General features: G+C 49.2%; 1 protein-coding gene and 1 pseudogene across 1 annotated transcript in view; both read left to right on the top strand.

Annotated features, from left to right (window-relative positions):
• Positions 1 to 1087, top strand: part of LOC110545433 (glyceraldehyde-3-phosphate dehydrogenase-like) — a 33206-nt pseudogene extending 32119 nt beyond the window's left edge.
• A 1340-nt stretch (positions 1088 to 2427) lies between these two features.
• Positions 2428 to 14503, top strand: part of Vwa3b (von Willebrand factor A domain containing 3B) — a 152799-nt gene continuing 140723 nt past the window's right edge. Inside the window, exons 1-3 of the mRNA XM_060369869.1 lie at positions 2428 to 2657; positions 8273 to 8493; positions 12214 to 12308. Of these exons, the coding sequence (XP_060225852.1) occupies positions 8376 to 8493; positions 12214 to 12308 (213 nt within the window). The 5' untranslated portion in view covers positions 2428 to 2657; positions 8273 to 8375. The remainder of the gene's footprint in view (positions 2658 to 8272; positions 8494 to 12213; positions 12309 to 14503) is intronic.

Below are 14503 nucleotides of genomic sequence, written 5' to 3' on the forward strand. Positions count from 1 at the left end.
TTCTCTGTCAGAGACAGAGTTATTTCTAATGTTAGTTATCTTTTCTTTGTTTTGTTTTTCTGAGACAGGGTCATATCTTTGACTCAAAATACAGGAAATGGGGCCATCAAAGTGTCTTGGAAGGTCAGTTCAACACCCCCACCTGGCCCCCCTGGAAACCACATGGGAGAAGAAAAGAGCCAATTCCCACAAGCTGTCCTCAGAACACACACACAGATAAATAAACAAGCACCCATGTATGTTTACAGAAACCCAACAAATGATCTCACCAGCTCTTGAGCTTTACAATCTAAAACATAATTTAATGTCCAAACACTAAGCACCATTTCCTTGTGGAATCTTTTATTAAGGTGCCGAGTACATTGTGGATCTACTGGTGTCTTCACCACCATGGAGAAGGCTGGGCCCGCTTGAAGGGTGGGACCAAAAGGGTGATCATCTATTTCCTTTCCACCGAAGCCCCCGTGTTTGTGACGGGTGTGAACCATGAGAAGTCTGACAGCTCACTCAAGATTGTCAGCGATGCTTCCTGCACCACCAACTGCTTAGCCTCCTGGCCGTGGCAACCTTGGCATCGTGGAAGGACGCATGACCACAGTCCATGCCGTCACCGCTACCCAGAAGACTGTGGATCGCCCCTCTGGAAAGCTGTGGCGTGTTGGCCATGGGCCTCCCAAACATCATCCCTAAATCTACTGGTGCTGCCAAGGCTGCGGGCAAGGTCATCCCAGAGCTGAACGGGAAGCTCACTGGCATGGCCTTCCCTACCTCCAATGTGTCTGTCGTGGACCTGACATGCCAACCGCAGAAACCTGTCAAGTATAATGACATCAAGAAGGTGGTGAAGCAGGCATCTGATCCACTAAAGAGCGTCCTGGGCTACACTGAGGACCAGCTTGTCTCCTGCGACTTCAACAGTGACTCCCACTCTTCCACCTTTGATGCTGGGGCCGGCGTTGCTCTCAACGACAACTTTGTAAAGCTCATTTCCTGGCGTGACAATGAATTTGGCTACAGCAACAGGGTGGTGGACCTCATGGCCTACGTGGCCTCCAAGAAGTAAGAAGCCCTGGACCACCCACCCTAGCAAGGACATGAGAGCAAGAGTGAGGCCCTTGGCTGCTGAGGAGTCCTTGTCCCAACTCAGCCCCTGACACTGAGCATCTTCCTCATAGTTTCCATCCGGGACCCCCAGAATATCAGGAGAGGCCCAGGAAGCCCAACTCTCTTGAACATCATAAGCTCATTAGACCCACAAAAATTTTTTTTCATAAGCACATTTTTTTTTTTTTGGTGCCAATGTTTGGAGAGTCATGGGCATGTGTTTTGAGACGTTTGTAGGGTTGTAAGGCAAAACTAAATAATCATTAAGTAGAGCGTAGAAGACAATGCCTGCAGGAATATTACCTGTAGACACGCAAGAACCACAGCTCTCGTCCTAAAGGGAACGAGAGATAGTTTATTCTGGAGCCGTTTTAAGGGCCCATGGTCCTACAGCACAGATGTCGTTTGCCCCAAATTCCACGTTCCAGTGTGGAAGCAGTTTCATGAAGTTTTTATAGTTTTACAGAACAAAGAAAGCTGTAACTCAAGGCCAAATGAAAATGCCTTGTATGTCAGTCAGAGAGAGAGAGGTACAGTGAGACGGGAAAGCTTTTCTATAGAGCTCAAGATGCGATATGATCTTCTTAGCCTTTGGGTTGGTGGAGGCCATTTGTCTGCTAAGTTAATAGATTCTAAGCGATTTTTTTTTTTTAATGTGTTAGTCACCTCAGTTTGGACACAGAGGTGGACAAGGAGCGGCTGTCCTGGAGGGCTAAAACTAGCCCACCATAGGTAATAGCAACCAGACCTGCAACATTCCAACCCCTCCACAGAACGGAAATTCCGATCAGTCAGTCTCTGCAGACCCAGCTCCCCCTCCCCCCTCGGGAGTTTTCATTCACAGTCTTTCTGCTCACGGCTCTTGTGTCAACAGCTGCAGTCTAGCAAAACTGTGAATGCCCCATCTGACCGCCCTTTCCAGCTCGGCACCTGCAACGCCCTGCTCCAGCTCCACGTTTCTTTCCCTCAACTCTGCAAAGAGAAGATCTCTTTATAACGCCGAAGGAGAAACCAAAACAAACAGGCCAGGGTGACCTGCCTGAAGGAAAGCGGGAGGACAGACCTCCTTCAGCAGGCAGTCTCCTGCGGTCTGCCTTCTACCCCTTAGCTGCTTCCTGCACTTGCGCCGATCTCAGTGCTTGTTAATCTAATTCTGAATATTCGCCACTGTCAGGTTTCCCAGGGTCAGGCTCAGAGGCCGAGCCTTAGGCCCTGTCTCCTTCCTGCGGCCCCTGACCATCCTTGTTGCCTCAGCAGCCCCAGCTCCTCTTTCCTGCCTCTGCGGGGTGCGGCGGTGGGCGGGGCCGGATCCCAAAGCCACGCCACGATTGGCGGTGTCCTAGCAACCGTGGCGCTGCGGTTGTCAACAGAGACAGGACTCCTGCAACCCTGGGCTCCGGGCGGGGACCCTTCGCCAGCGCCAGCGGACGCCACAGCCTGGTCGAGCCGTGGGATGCTGGCCGCGCCCACCTGCTCTGGTCAGCGAGGCCCCGGAGGGTGGGAGGGTCGCTGCTGAACGCGAGCCGCCTGGCTTGCAACTGACAGATCACCCAGTAAGTGTGGGACACCGTGCTTCCAGGCCAGGACCTTTCAGGTTTCCAGCCGGCTGTGTAGGGGGAAAAAAAAAAAAGAAAAACAAGTTTGCAATTTCCGAGCTGGACCTCCCTTGTGCAGGGAAAGGGCCCTCGCTTGATAGCTGGGTTTCTGAGCGTTCGGCACCCTCGCTCCCCGCACAAACTCAGCTCTCCCGTGCTTGTCCACCCACAGGCGAAGGGCGGGCAGAGGATGTAAGCAGCACACTGATCGCTACATTAGAAACTTATTCCCGAGAAGCAATGATCAGAGCTGACAAGCCGAACCCGAGGCGGTGGATCTTCTTGAGCGAAAGCTGTCTGCAGCCTTCACTCTGGAAAAAGCCTCTGCTTGCCCGCGGTTCAATTCCTCCCGGGTGTTCACTGTCACTTTCTCTTTCTGATACGGACGTTTGACTTCCTGTAGCCGTCCCTTCCGTCCTCCTGAGAGCTCTGCATTTCTTTGCTTCTCAGCGATGACCTGCCCTCCCCCCCCCCCCCAGCAAACTCTCGTAGTTTCAGTGCTTGGTCCGTTCTCTCACCAGTGGGACAGAGCATTTCAAGCTCCTTAACTCATTTATCGGAGGAGGCGATGCTCTGAGCCTAGCGTTGCCTTTTAAGGACAGAAAACTCGGGGGCTGTGAGGAATCAGGATTCACCAGGGAACAGCATCCCGGCTTCCTTTCTTCCCAGGAGAGTCTGACTTCAGAACTCCCACAACATAGCCCTCCCCCCGCCGCCAAAACCCCACCCCCACCCCACCCCCGCTGCATGGGTTTCTTTTTTTAGACACTAGCGAAGTTAAAGAAAATTTGGGGGTATTGGTGATAAGTTTACCAAGGGTCTAACCTCAGTTAATGGAGTCCAAGTCGGACTCTCGTCAAGGGCACGGGCAGCCATGGGGAATCTCTCCTGGCTTCTCACTGTGGGCAGAAGCCCAGCAGCAGACACAGAAGCACGCTTAGTTCTTTTGGTTAGGCTTTAGATTTGTGCTAGCTCTGGCCCCTCCCCCTGCAGGTGTGTGTGTGTGTGTGTGTGTGTGTGTGTGTGTGTGTGTTGCCTCAGGCTGGCTTCAAGCTCATAGTCCTCCTATCTCAGTCTTCTAAGTGTTGGGATTCCGGGTCTTGACAGCTTAAACTTTCTGTTTTCCCAGGAGCTTTGCCTGTCCATGGCTTCAGCTCCGGTTTTCTCTTCCTCCCTCTACTAAGGAAATCCTTTCCGTGCTCTCTGAACTCTGTGGCTCATTGGACAATTCCAAGCTTTAAAACTGAGGACAACCAGGGTGGTTGTATAGGCTTGTAAACCCAGCACTGGGGAAGCTGCGGCAGGGGGATGTCACAAGTTCAGGGCTGGCCTAAGCTGTGTAGCCAGACTCTGCCTCAAAATACCAGAATCCAAAACGAAACAAAACCCTACCACCAGTAACACATTATCCCCCACTGCAGAGCAGTGTCCCCGGGATGCATTCTCGAAGACTTCTGGGCTTCTCCGTCCCGGAGGGAACTCCTCAGCCATCATATTGAATAGACAGCACGGACACACCCAGAAAACTGGGTCTATGTATAAAAGGACAGCTATTTCTCGAGCACAACTTTTCTAGGACCTTGTCTGAAGACAATCAGGACTCTCTCAGTTGCCGTGAGAGAGCGTTCATCTCAATACTATCTATAGTGCGTGTTACACAGTAATGTGCTGGCGACATTCATGGAGTCTGTCCCTGTGGCCGTCAGACTTCCTTTTAGTCCAGAGAGGACAGACCTGTGTCTGAGGCCACAGGGATGAAGCCTCAAAGCAAAGTAGGCTTTGGGGGCTGGAGAGATGGCTCTATGTTAAAAAGAGATGCTGTTCTTCCAGAGGGCCCGAGGCTCTCCAAGGGCACCCGCACACATGCGGCCAAAAGACAGACATACAGACACAAACATATTATTATTATTATTATTACTATTATTTATTTATTTATTTATTTATTTTTAGGTAGGGTTGCTCGGGGCAGCCTTAGAGATTTAGTGAAGGAAGACACTCTTGTCACAGGTGCTGAAGGTTAAGTCTCCACAGGAGGCCCAGTTTCAGCATGAAGAGGAGAGCAGGGGCCTGTTGGATGGTGTTGGTTAAGCCCTTGCCCCACAGGCTTCCCTGTTTTGACACAGCCCTTCACCTCTTCTATTGGGAGATGTTTTCTCTCCTTTTGTTCCCCTCATACTGTCTGGCTCCACTCCAGCCCCTTTCTTTCCAGGTGTCCTCAGGCTGTAAAACCCCAGGGCAAAGGTCTGAGTCACAGTGACTCACACAGCCTCTCAGATCTGAGAGAGCCAGTCAAAAAAAAAGTTTTGTTTTTTTTTTAAATTAACTTTAGCAAAAGCTCATTGGAGCCCCGGAGGGGCTGGGATGTGCGTTGTAACAAAGTTAGAGAATGCAGTTGCTTTGTAAAGGACCCAAGCATGTGTCCTTTTAAATTTAATGAAAACTCAAGCAAATTAAGGAATGTTTCCCTCTGGCTTCAAAACCAAAGGCAGGGCTCTTCTTTCCAGCCTTTGAGGTTGTAAACCTCTGTGAGAAAATCTTATTATAGGGCAGTTTGTATAAAAGCACTCCCTTTAATGGAGGAGGTGCGTGCGCGTGTTTCTGGGAAGAGGAAGATTGGGTGGGTTTACTAAAACAGTCAAGTCATGCTTCTTAGCTCTCTTGTTTCTGTAAAAACAACGGAGGCAGCCTCTTGAGCTGCTGTTTTTGTGTACAGATCTCCAGAAGCAGGTTCGGGCATATTGGTGTGCCCCAGTGTCTACGGCCTCTGGCATATTCTGAACCTCACAGCCTCGTGGGGTTGGATTTTAGGACATTCTCGGAGGGGTTGGCAAGGTGGCTCAGCTGGCAGAGCTCCTGCTGTTGGGGCCTAAGAGTCCGAGTTCCGATCCTTAGCCCCTCTGTGAAAAGCCAGCAACAGTGGCAACCCCTGCAGTCCCAGCCTAGGGACACAGAAACAGGTGGCTCCTGTCGTTCATGGCTAGCCAGTGTGGCCAACCGGTGAGCTCCAGGCCTAGGAAGAGTGTCTCAAACAGTACGGTGGAGAGTGATGTATGAAGACACCAGCCTTGGCCTCACACACACACACACCCATACACATACACACACACACACACACACACACACACACACACACACACACAAAGTGGCTCGGAGTAAAAGTGTTCCATGAAACAAAACAGTTAGCAGGATAACAGCTTTTAGGTGCTTTATTTTTACATGAGCTCTTTTCAAAATATCAAGTGCTCACACACACACACACACACACACACAATGCAAACTTTGGCGCACCTGTCCTTGGCAGCAGCCTCTGGTAGGGGTGTCATGGGGGTGTGTTATTCCGGAGGGGCGGAGTCAGTTCCTAGAGTAGGATTTTGTTTGCTTTTTACTTTGGAAGTGATCCAGACTCACAGAAGCCTCAACACGGCATCGTTATCTTTAACGGCATGGCTGCTGGACCTGTGGCGTGGGAATCAAGGCTAGCGCTCTCTGCCTGGACCAGGGAGTCTTTGTAGAATACACTCTGCTCTAGTGGTAACAGAGTGGCTAGGAAATGGCTTAGGACCCCGCTCCTGTTGCTCACGGGCTACCACAGAACCTGTGAGAAGGCTCTTTAAAGTTTCCAGGCCTCCGAGTCCTTAGCTACACGCCGGTGTTAACACTGTGTAGCTGCTGTGTCTACGAGCAGTTTGTGGGACACTGAGGGCTCAGCCGGAAGGCTGCTTGACAAACGGAAGTTGCCACAGGGCTCTGTCCCTACCATAACAGAAGTCACAGAATGCAGACTCCAGAGCCGAAGGGCCTGGGCCAGGTCCTTAGCCCTCCTTCCAGCTGTAAGATTGTTAGCCAGGCTGCTAGTGCTCCCCGTCTTGATTTCACCGTCAGTAAAATGAGAGTAAGAATCATAGCTATCTTGCAAGGTTGTTTTGGATTCATTTTTTTAACTTTAAATAAAATCCTAAATTACATATAGACAGGTGTGTGGAGTGTGGGCTCACACATATGAAGGCAGTGCTCTTCGAGCCCAGAAGAGGGCATCAGATTCCCCTAGAGCTGAAGTTAAAGGCAGTTGTGAGCCTTCCTGTGTGGGTGCTGGGAACCGAACTCAGGTCCTTGGGAAGAGCAGAGTATTTTCTTAACCACCGAGCCATCTCTCTACCTCGTCAGGTCTTATAAGAATGCAGATTATATGGTATTATACTATTGTACATACTATGTTGTCATGGCAGTAAGGGCTAGCCATGTTTCCAACTTCTTTTCTCAAAACATCCCTGACTTTGAAGAACTGAGCTTCGTTTTCATTTCTATTTTTTATTTATCTATTTTAAAATGTTTATTTTCACATGTGTGCATCTGTGAGCATGTGTGCATGTGTGTGACTCACACAGCCTCTCAGATCTGAGAGAGCCAGTCAAAAAAAAATTTTTTTTTTAAATTAACTTTAGAAAAAGGCCATTGGAGCCCCAAAGGGCCTGGGATGTGCATTGTAACAAAGTTAGAGAATTGTGTGTGTGTGTGTGCGTGTGTTTGTGTGTATGTCTGTGAGCATGTGTGTGTGCGTGCGGGGGGCCACCCTGGGCTTGTCACAAGGGCGTCAGGATCTGAACTCCCATTCTCCTGTTGTGTAGCGATCACTCCTAACTGCGGAGCCACTCCGCAGTCCCTAGAAATCAAGTCTTAGAAGTTGGAAAGGGGAGCCCACTTATCACTGCGAAGGCTTTGAGGTCCAAGGAAAGAACTTCGACACCAAACGCTGGACACACGGTGATTGGAGCCTCCTCGCTGCCACCCGGTTGGTGATGCAGTTGGCGCACTTAGGAGGCCACGCCTGCTCCCGGTCCCAGGCCCTGCCCCGCTGCGGCCAGCAGGCCGAGATTGTGAACAGTTTAATCAGTCCCTCCGTCCTGTGCACGCCGGCTATCTGGAGGCCAGCTGAGATGAGTTCAATATGCCCCGTATTGCTTTGAGTCTACTCAATCCCAGGACAGCTGGTTCCACCAGCCACAATGATGAAGTCCAATCTTAGAGTGAAGCCACAGAAAACAGAGCATTTGGAAGGTAGATCCTCGAGTTCCGGCGCAGCCGAGCTGACGACACCTCCCAGCCAGGTCCACCTCGGGGTTTTGCCTTCTTTATCCCTGCTGGGTTCAAAACATTCTGTGTGAATATGCTTAGCATGTGGACATGCAGTGCCGCTTCTGGGAGACAGTGTTTGCTTTCCAAAAGCGGAAGACTCCTGTATTTTTCCAATTATGAAAGGAAATCCCATTTTAGAAATGTTCGAATAATGCAAAACCTGAAACGCTCTAGAAAAGACCAAATTGCACATCTTCCACTGTAACCCAGCAGGGCTTGATATTTTTCGATGTTTCACAGCACACATATCTAGATCTGTAACTAATGGACCCCACTCAGCAGCCTGCATCCATACTGTAATTTTAATGGGAAGATGAAATTCTGCTTCACCAGTCTCCAGTCTACTGTAGGCTACGGTGAGTCAGTCAGTCATGGTGCTGATGTGAGATCCCCACCTGGCTGTGTTTCAGGAGCCATGAGCTTGACAATTTTCCTTGCAGGCGGTCCCCTGACTTACAGATGAAGAAATCAGGATTGCCTTCCTGCGTCACCTCGGAGCAACAGCAGTAGAGACAAGAGAGGCCGAACAAGAGCAGGACAGGCATGGCTGAGCAGAGTCTCATTTCATCTGAGAGATGGCTGCAACTGTACGGGCTCAAGAGCAAGAATAAGCTGACCCTGAAGCAGATCCTAGCACAGATTGGATTCCCGCAGAGTGAAGGTACACAGCACACAGATGGCCACCCGCAGGGAGCCTCCCCCAGCCCCAGAAACCACCGGCCTCTGCACATGCTTGCTTGGGGGGGGGGGAAGATGATTACGCATGTGCCGCCCCAGTATACAAGCATCATACAGAGATACAACTGTAATTACCCAGTGCTTCTTCATTTATGTGTGTGTGCGCGTGCACATGTGCGTGAAAGCCAGAGGAGGATATCAGGTTTGGATCTCTATTTCTGTATGTTTCTCACTGAGCCTGGTGCTCACAGATTTAATGGCTAGGCTGGCAACCATCGATGTCTAGCAATATTTCAGTCTCCTCTCTCCCACCCTCAGCACTGGGGTTTTAGGTGTATGCAGACATGCCTGGCTTTTTCTCCTGGGTGGTGTTGGTGGTGTGTTTGTGTGTGTAAATGTGTCTGAGGATAAGACTTGCATATAATGTTTTCCTAGATCACTCTCCTAGGTGGTGCATGTCTTTAATTCCTGTGCTCGGGAGGCAGAGGCAGGAAGATCTCTCTGAATTCAAGCCCAGCCTGGTCTACATAGAGAGTTCCAGGCCAGCATGAGTTACATAGTGAGGCCCTGTCTCAAAGAAAACAAAACAAAAATCCCAAAAAGCCTCCAAACCAAAAATATTTTTATTATATTTTTTTATTTAGCTGGGGGGAGGGGGCACGAGGCAGTCAGAAGAAACCTGTGGGGATCAGTTCTCTCCTTTGGCATGTGGGTCCAGGGATAACAGGCCCTCACTGCCAGTTTTTTCTTTTGAGACAGGGTCTCAGTAGGAAGCCCTGGCTGGCCTGGAACTCGCTATGTAAATCAGGCTGGCCTTGAACTCACAGAGGCTCACCTGTCTCTGCTTCCCAAGTGCTGGGATTAAAGGCAGAGGCAGGTGGGTCTTCGTGAGTTTAAGACCAGCCTGGTCTATAAAGTGAGTCCAGGACAGCCCAGGGCTCTGCTAAACAGAGAAACCCTGTCCTGAAAAACCAACCAACCAGCCAGCCAGCCAGCCAGCCAGCCAGCCAAACCAACCAACCAACTAAGAGTCGTAAAATGTGAATGTCTGGAAGTCAAAGGGCAACTTGTGGGAATTAGCTTTCTCCTTTTCCCTAGTGGGTTCTAGGCTCCAACTCAGGTTGTCAGGGGGTTGGCCACACTCCTGGCCTCCTGATGGGCAACCTCACTGGTCCTGATGCAGCGGCTAGAGGGTTAGTTCTGATCTCTCGGTGACCCCCACTCACCAGCCCCAGGCAGTGTGACGATGTGTAAGAGTATTTTCACTTTTACTTCTGGGATGCTGCAGTTCCTGCAGGGTGGGGCCAGTGGCAGTATGGGAGGCAGGAAGTACCTTCTCCAGCATGGCAGGGCAGGCATGCCCTAAGGACAGTTCTCACGGCTTGGTGGTTCTGAATCATCTACAGAACAAATGTTTGTTCAGCAGCCAGCAAGGCGGAGTTTTGAATCGGAAGCCCTCACCGTCTGGTCAGGATCTTGTGGTAGTTATTTGGCGTCTAGATCTGGCAGCTGCTATAGGGCTGATCCGGAACCCCCAGGCTTTGCTCGCCCTCTGCCTTTTGTACATTCCCCCTCAGGAGCCCATGTGGCTGGGTGCCATTACACACTAATGGGTGGGGAGTGTGCCTATGATTTCCCAATGTATTAGGAAACCATCGCTGTCGGTGTTCTATCATGGCCTCCTGCTGCTTGACGACTCCACATTGGCATCATCTTTTATTTCTGATATGCACAATAATTCTCATTCATCTTTATAAATCTTTGTTTTTGTTTTGTTTTGTCTTGTTTTCACTTTCTTGAAAAGGTCTTGCCAGAGAGCCCGGGCTAACCTGGAACTTGCTCTGTGGCTCAGCTGGCCTTGAACTCACCATCCTTAGCAGTGTTCCCACCATTTATTGAGTTAAAAAATACCTTGTATGTGGCTCTTCTCTTAGAAACATTTGTTTTTCAACAATAACAATATTGTTATTGTTATCAACAAACAAGTGTTATTTACTTTCCAGACCTCTCAGGGCTTTTAAAGATGTCTTGTTTGGGTTGGTTTTCTAGCTTAATGCTGTCGAGGCCAGAGAATATCACCCGTGAACTTTAAGACTTTGGAAATGTGCTGACCCTTGCCCTGTGTCTCACCATCTATCTTGGTGAACGTCCCTCATACAAAAAGAATTAGTGTCCCACAGCTGTTCAAGAATATTTGTACTGTTCAGGTCAAGAGCATCGCTACTGTTGTCCATATATTCAGTGATTTTTGTTCGTGGATTTGCCTCTTAGCTGTGTTCCTGTATCAAGCCTAGGGTTCCTGCAGCCTATGCCAATGGCCTACCACTGAGCTGACCTCAGCTGCCCACCATTTAAAAAATGCTACTGCTGGGGCTGGAGAGATTGCTCAGAGGTTAGAAACGCTGGCTGCTCTTCCAGAGGTCCTGAGTTCAATTCCCAGCAACCACATGGTGGCTCACAACCATCTATAGTGAGATCTGGTGTCCTCTTCTGGTGTGCAGGCACAAATGCAGGCAGAATGCTATAACCTTTTAAAAAATATTACTTCTTATGTCTTTCTTCTTTCCCAGGCTGGAGGTCAAACTGAAGGCCCGCCCTGTTCATATTCATCATACTGTTTTTATATCTATCGCTGAAGCTGAATATTGCTCTGTCTTCAAGCTCGTTCATTCTTTGTTTTGCTCCTGCACCCATATACCAAGTCTTTAATTTTGGTTATTCTTATCTTTTAAAAGAATATTTAGATTCAGCAAGGGAACGTGGCTCATTTCTCCTTTTTATCTTAAAAAAACTATATTACTGGCATATAATAATTATACAAAATAATGGGTTGTGATACTTCCATCACTCCTGACGCACAGAGGGTGCTACATGTGCTTAGGTGTTTGCACAGCTGGGCAAATAGTCCAGTAGTCCTATGATGCAGAACTCAGTGTGCGTTTCATCCAGCTGCTGAGCCTTCCGCAGACCCCCACCCCACCCCCTCGGGTATCAGCCAGATCTTGAGGTTCTGACGTCATGGTTGGGTCTTCTGGGCCGATGACTTGCTCACTTCATTTCACTCAGTCAGGAATCGAAATGAGCAGCAGGTGGTACCTAAGCTGAAATTTTACATTTATTTATTATTATTCTTTTGGCTAACTGGAGAAGCAACATCTCCTTCTGAAATTCTTACTCTGTGTGTGTGGTGTGGGGTGCATTTGTGGTGTACACATTCCCGTGTGTTCAGCGTGCTTACATGTATGCAAGTGTGTGGCCCCAAGTTTTGGGTCATTGAGGCCATCTCCTATGTATTTAACCCAGGCTGGCTTTGAACACCTCACCTTCCTCCTCCCACCTCCCAGCTCTTGGAATTATAAGAATGAGTTACCATGCCTGGTAATTTTTTTTCAAGTGCTGTAAATTAAGTCCAGACCTTCAGTAAAATTTCAGGCAGTAAGCGCAGTTTTCACGTTGTGATTTTATTTTGAATTTTGCCTTAATTGTTCTGGATAAAAGAACAGGAAAATGAACCCCATTTTTTCTCCCCACTGATTTGCAATTTTTAAGATTCTGCATGTCGTAAGCACTCATGTTTGTCATAGGTTCTGGAAAGACTTTATGACTTGGGACAGAATACAAAACATTACAAGTTATTGAGAAAGGTGTTTGACAGTAAACAAGAGAAGCTTCCTGATAGACCGTTTGGTTGTTTTATATACAGATTATGTGACTTCCCTGAAGAGGCTTGTGGCTTCTCGGTATGCTGACGGCCTGTTCCCACAGTTCTACACAGCAGAAGACGGCCGGGTATACAATGTAAGTCAAGTTCCTCAGCGGCTCCACGGAGAGAGGCTTCCATCTCAGCAAGATCCAAGGGGCTAAGTGGTGCTGGCACACGCCTATAATCCCCGCACTCAGGAGGCAGAGACAGGCCTCTGTGAGTTTGAGGCCAGCCTGGTCTACAGAGGGAGTCCTAGAACAGCCAGGGCTACACAGAGAAACCCTGTCTTGAAAACCAAACCAAACCAAACCAAACCAAACCACAAGGCTCCCCCTACCCCCAAACAAAACAACAACAGCAAAGGTCCCAGGTGCTATGGGACTCCAGTGTCAGGTGTTCTTTGGGCCATGGTAGAATGATGAAGTCATGGTTGAGCAGCTAAGAAGGAGGCCCACAGCCTGACAGACATGAGTGTGGAAAGCCCTCCTTCAGAAGAAAAACACTTGCATGCTAACACTTTGTCTTATTTTGAAAACGAGGGTGAAAAACGGGCACTAGGACAGTAACCCCTGAAGTTACCCAAAAGGGGAACAGAAGCTGCTCTGACCTGCAGGAGCCATGTTGGACTTGGGGCAGCATTGGCAGTAGAGCCCTACAGTCAGAGAGTTCACACAGGTCAGACTAGGACCTGCAACTGGAGTTCACGGTCTTCATGAGACATATGCTTCATCCCGTCCAGAAATGTATGTTTACTTATGTCAAGGTACTTCCAGGTACTACCAGGACTGCTGTTTTCTAATGTCATCACTTAGAATCCACAGGGCCCTTCCAGGATCCCGTGAGAGTCAAGGCTGTCTATAGGAATAGGACTAGAAGAAGGAATGTGTCTATTAAACGGGGATTTCTTACAGTGACTCACAGACTGTGCTCCAGCCAGTCCAACAATGACTACCTCAGGAGGGGAAGGCCAAGAACCCACGGTTGTTCAGTCCATGAGGCTGTACTCGATGTCTCACGGAGTCCCAGGGGAATCCTAGGAGTGCTCTGCGGTCTGCACTGGACTCCTGAAGAAGTAGGTTCCAATACCAGAGAGGAGATTCGAGGGCGAGGGCAAGCAGGCAAAAAGAAAAAAGCTTCCTTCTCCCTGTCTTTCCTTGCGGGCTGCTGCCAGAAGGTGTGGCCCAAATTTAGGGTGGGTCTTCCCATCTCAAAAGTTCCAGTCAAGAAAACCCCTCACAGGAATGCCAAGTTGCTTGGGTTTTAGCTGATTCCAGATTGTAGTTCAGTAGATGGCTAACGTCCATCACAGTTCTCACCAGACACCCACATCCAGCATGCGAAGTTCTGCTGTGGCATAGCATGGTATTTACAAAACCTGCTCAATCCTTCTCTATACTTTAAGCCATCTCTAGATGATGTATGATACCCAATACAATACAGGTGTTGTGTGAATACTCCTTACATTGTCTTGTATAGGGAATACTAACAATAAAAGAGCCCGTCCAGACTCAGTATGCATGCAGCTCATTTTTAAATATTTTCCACCCTCGGTTCGTTGAATCTGAAAATGTTGACCCCGTCGGTGGGGAGGGGTGACTGTATTTAATCATGTACAATTGCACGGCGGAGTCGGATGCACTGGAGCTGTTTTTAACTGCTCCACACTGAAACCACCATAGAGTCGTAGAAAAGATGCCTTTGCGCACATAAATCCACTGCCACATCCCCTGCCATCTTTCTGTGCTGTGACTCTTCCTAGGGGGATGGGAACATTTAAGTATCTCTTTAACCCCAGATAGGGCACCCGTGATGGACCAAAGAAAGGGTTCCGTCCAAGTCCAGGAAGTTTATAGGGGTTACTCACAGGGGCATGAGGGACTCAATGGCAACTCCACCATGGAGAAGAAAAGCCCATTGTACCAAGCATGGGTGCCGAGCAAAGCTGCATGGATGCAGCTCCACTCCCGCCCTAAATCCCTGCCGCTCCACTCCTAAACCCCCTACCGCCCCAGCTTTGGAGGAGACAGCTGCACAACAGTTTCATACCGAGGGTACCGGAACCTGGTTAGGTCCTAACAGAAGCCGCGATTTCTGGCCGGGGGGCGTGGCTCAGTGGAAGAGCACTTGTTGAGCACGAGCAAAGTCCCGGCTTCAATCCCCAGCACCAAGATGCGGCCGAGTAACCGGCTGTCCCTTGAGGAATAAGCTCAAGAGCTGTGTAGATGGGGTTGCAGATGGGGGAGTTTACCAGATCCTTTAAACCTCGGTCTCTCTTAGTACAGGAGTCAAC

The sequence above is a fragment of the Meriones unguiculatus genome, chromosome 16, assembly GCF_030254825.1.
Source record: "Meriones unguiculatus strain TT.TT164.6M chromosome 16, Bangor_MerUng_6.1, whole genome shotgun sequence".
NCBI lineage: Eukaryota > Metazoa > Chordata > Mammalia > Rodentia > Muridae > Meriones > Meriones unguiculatus.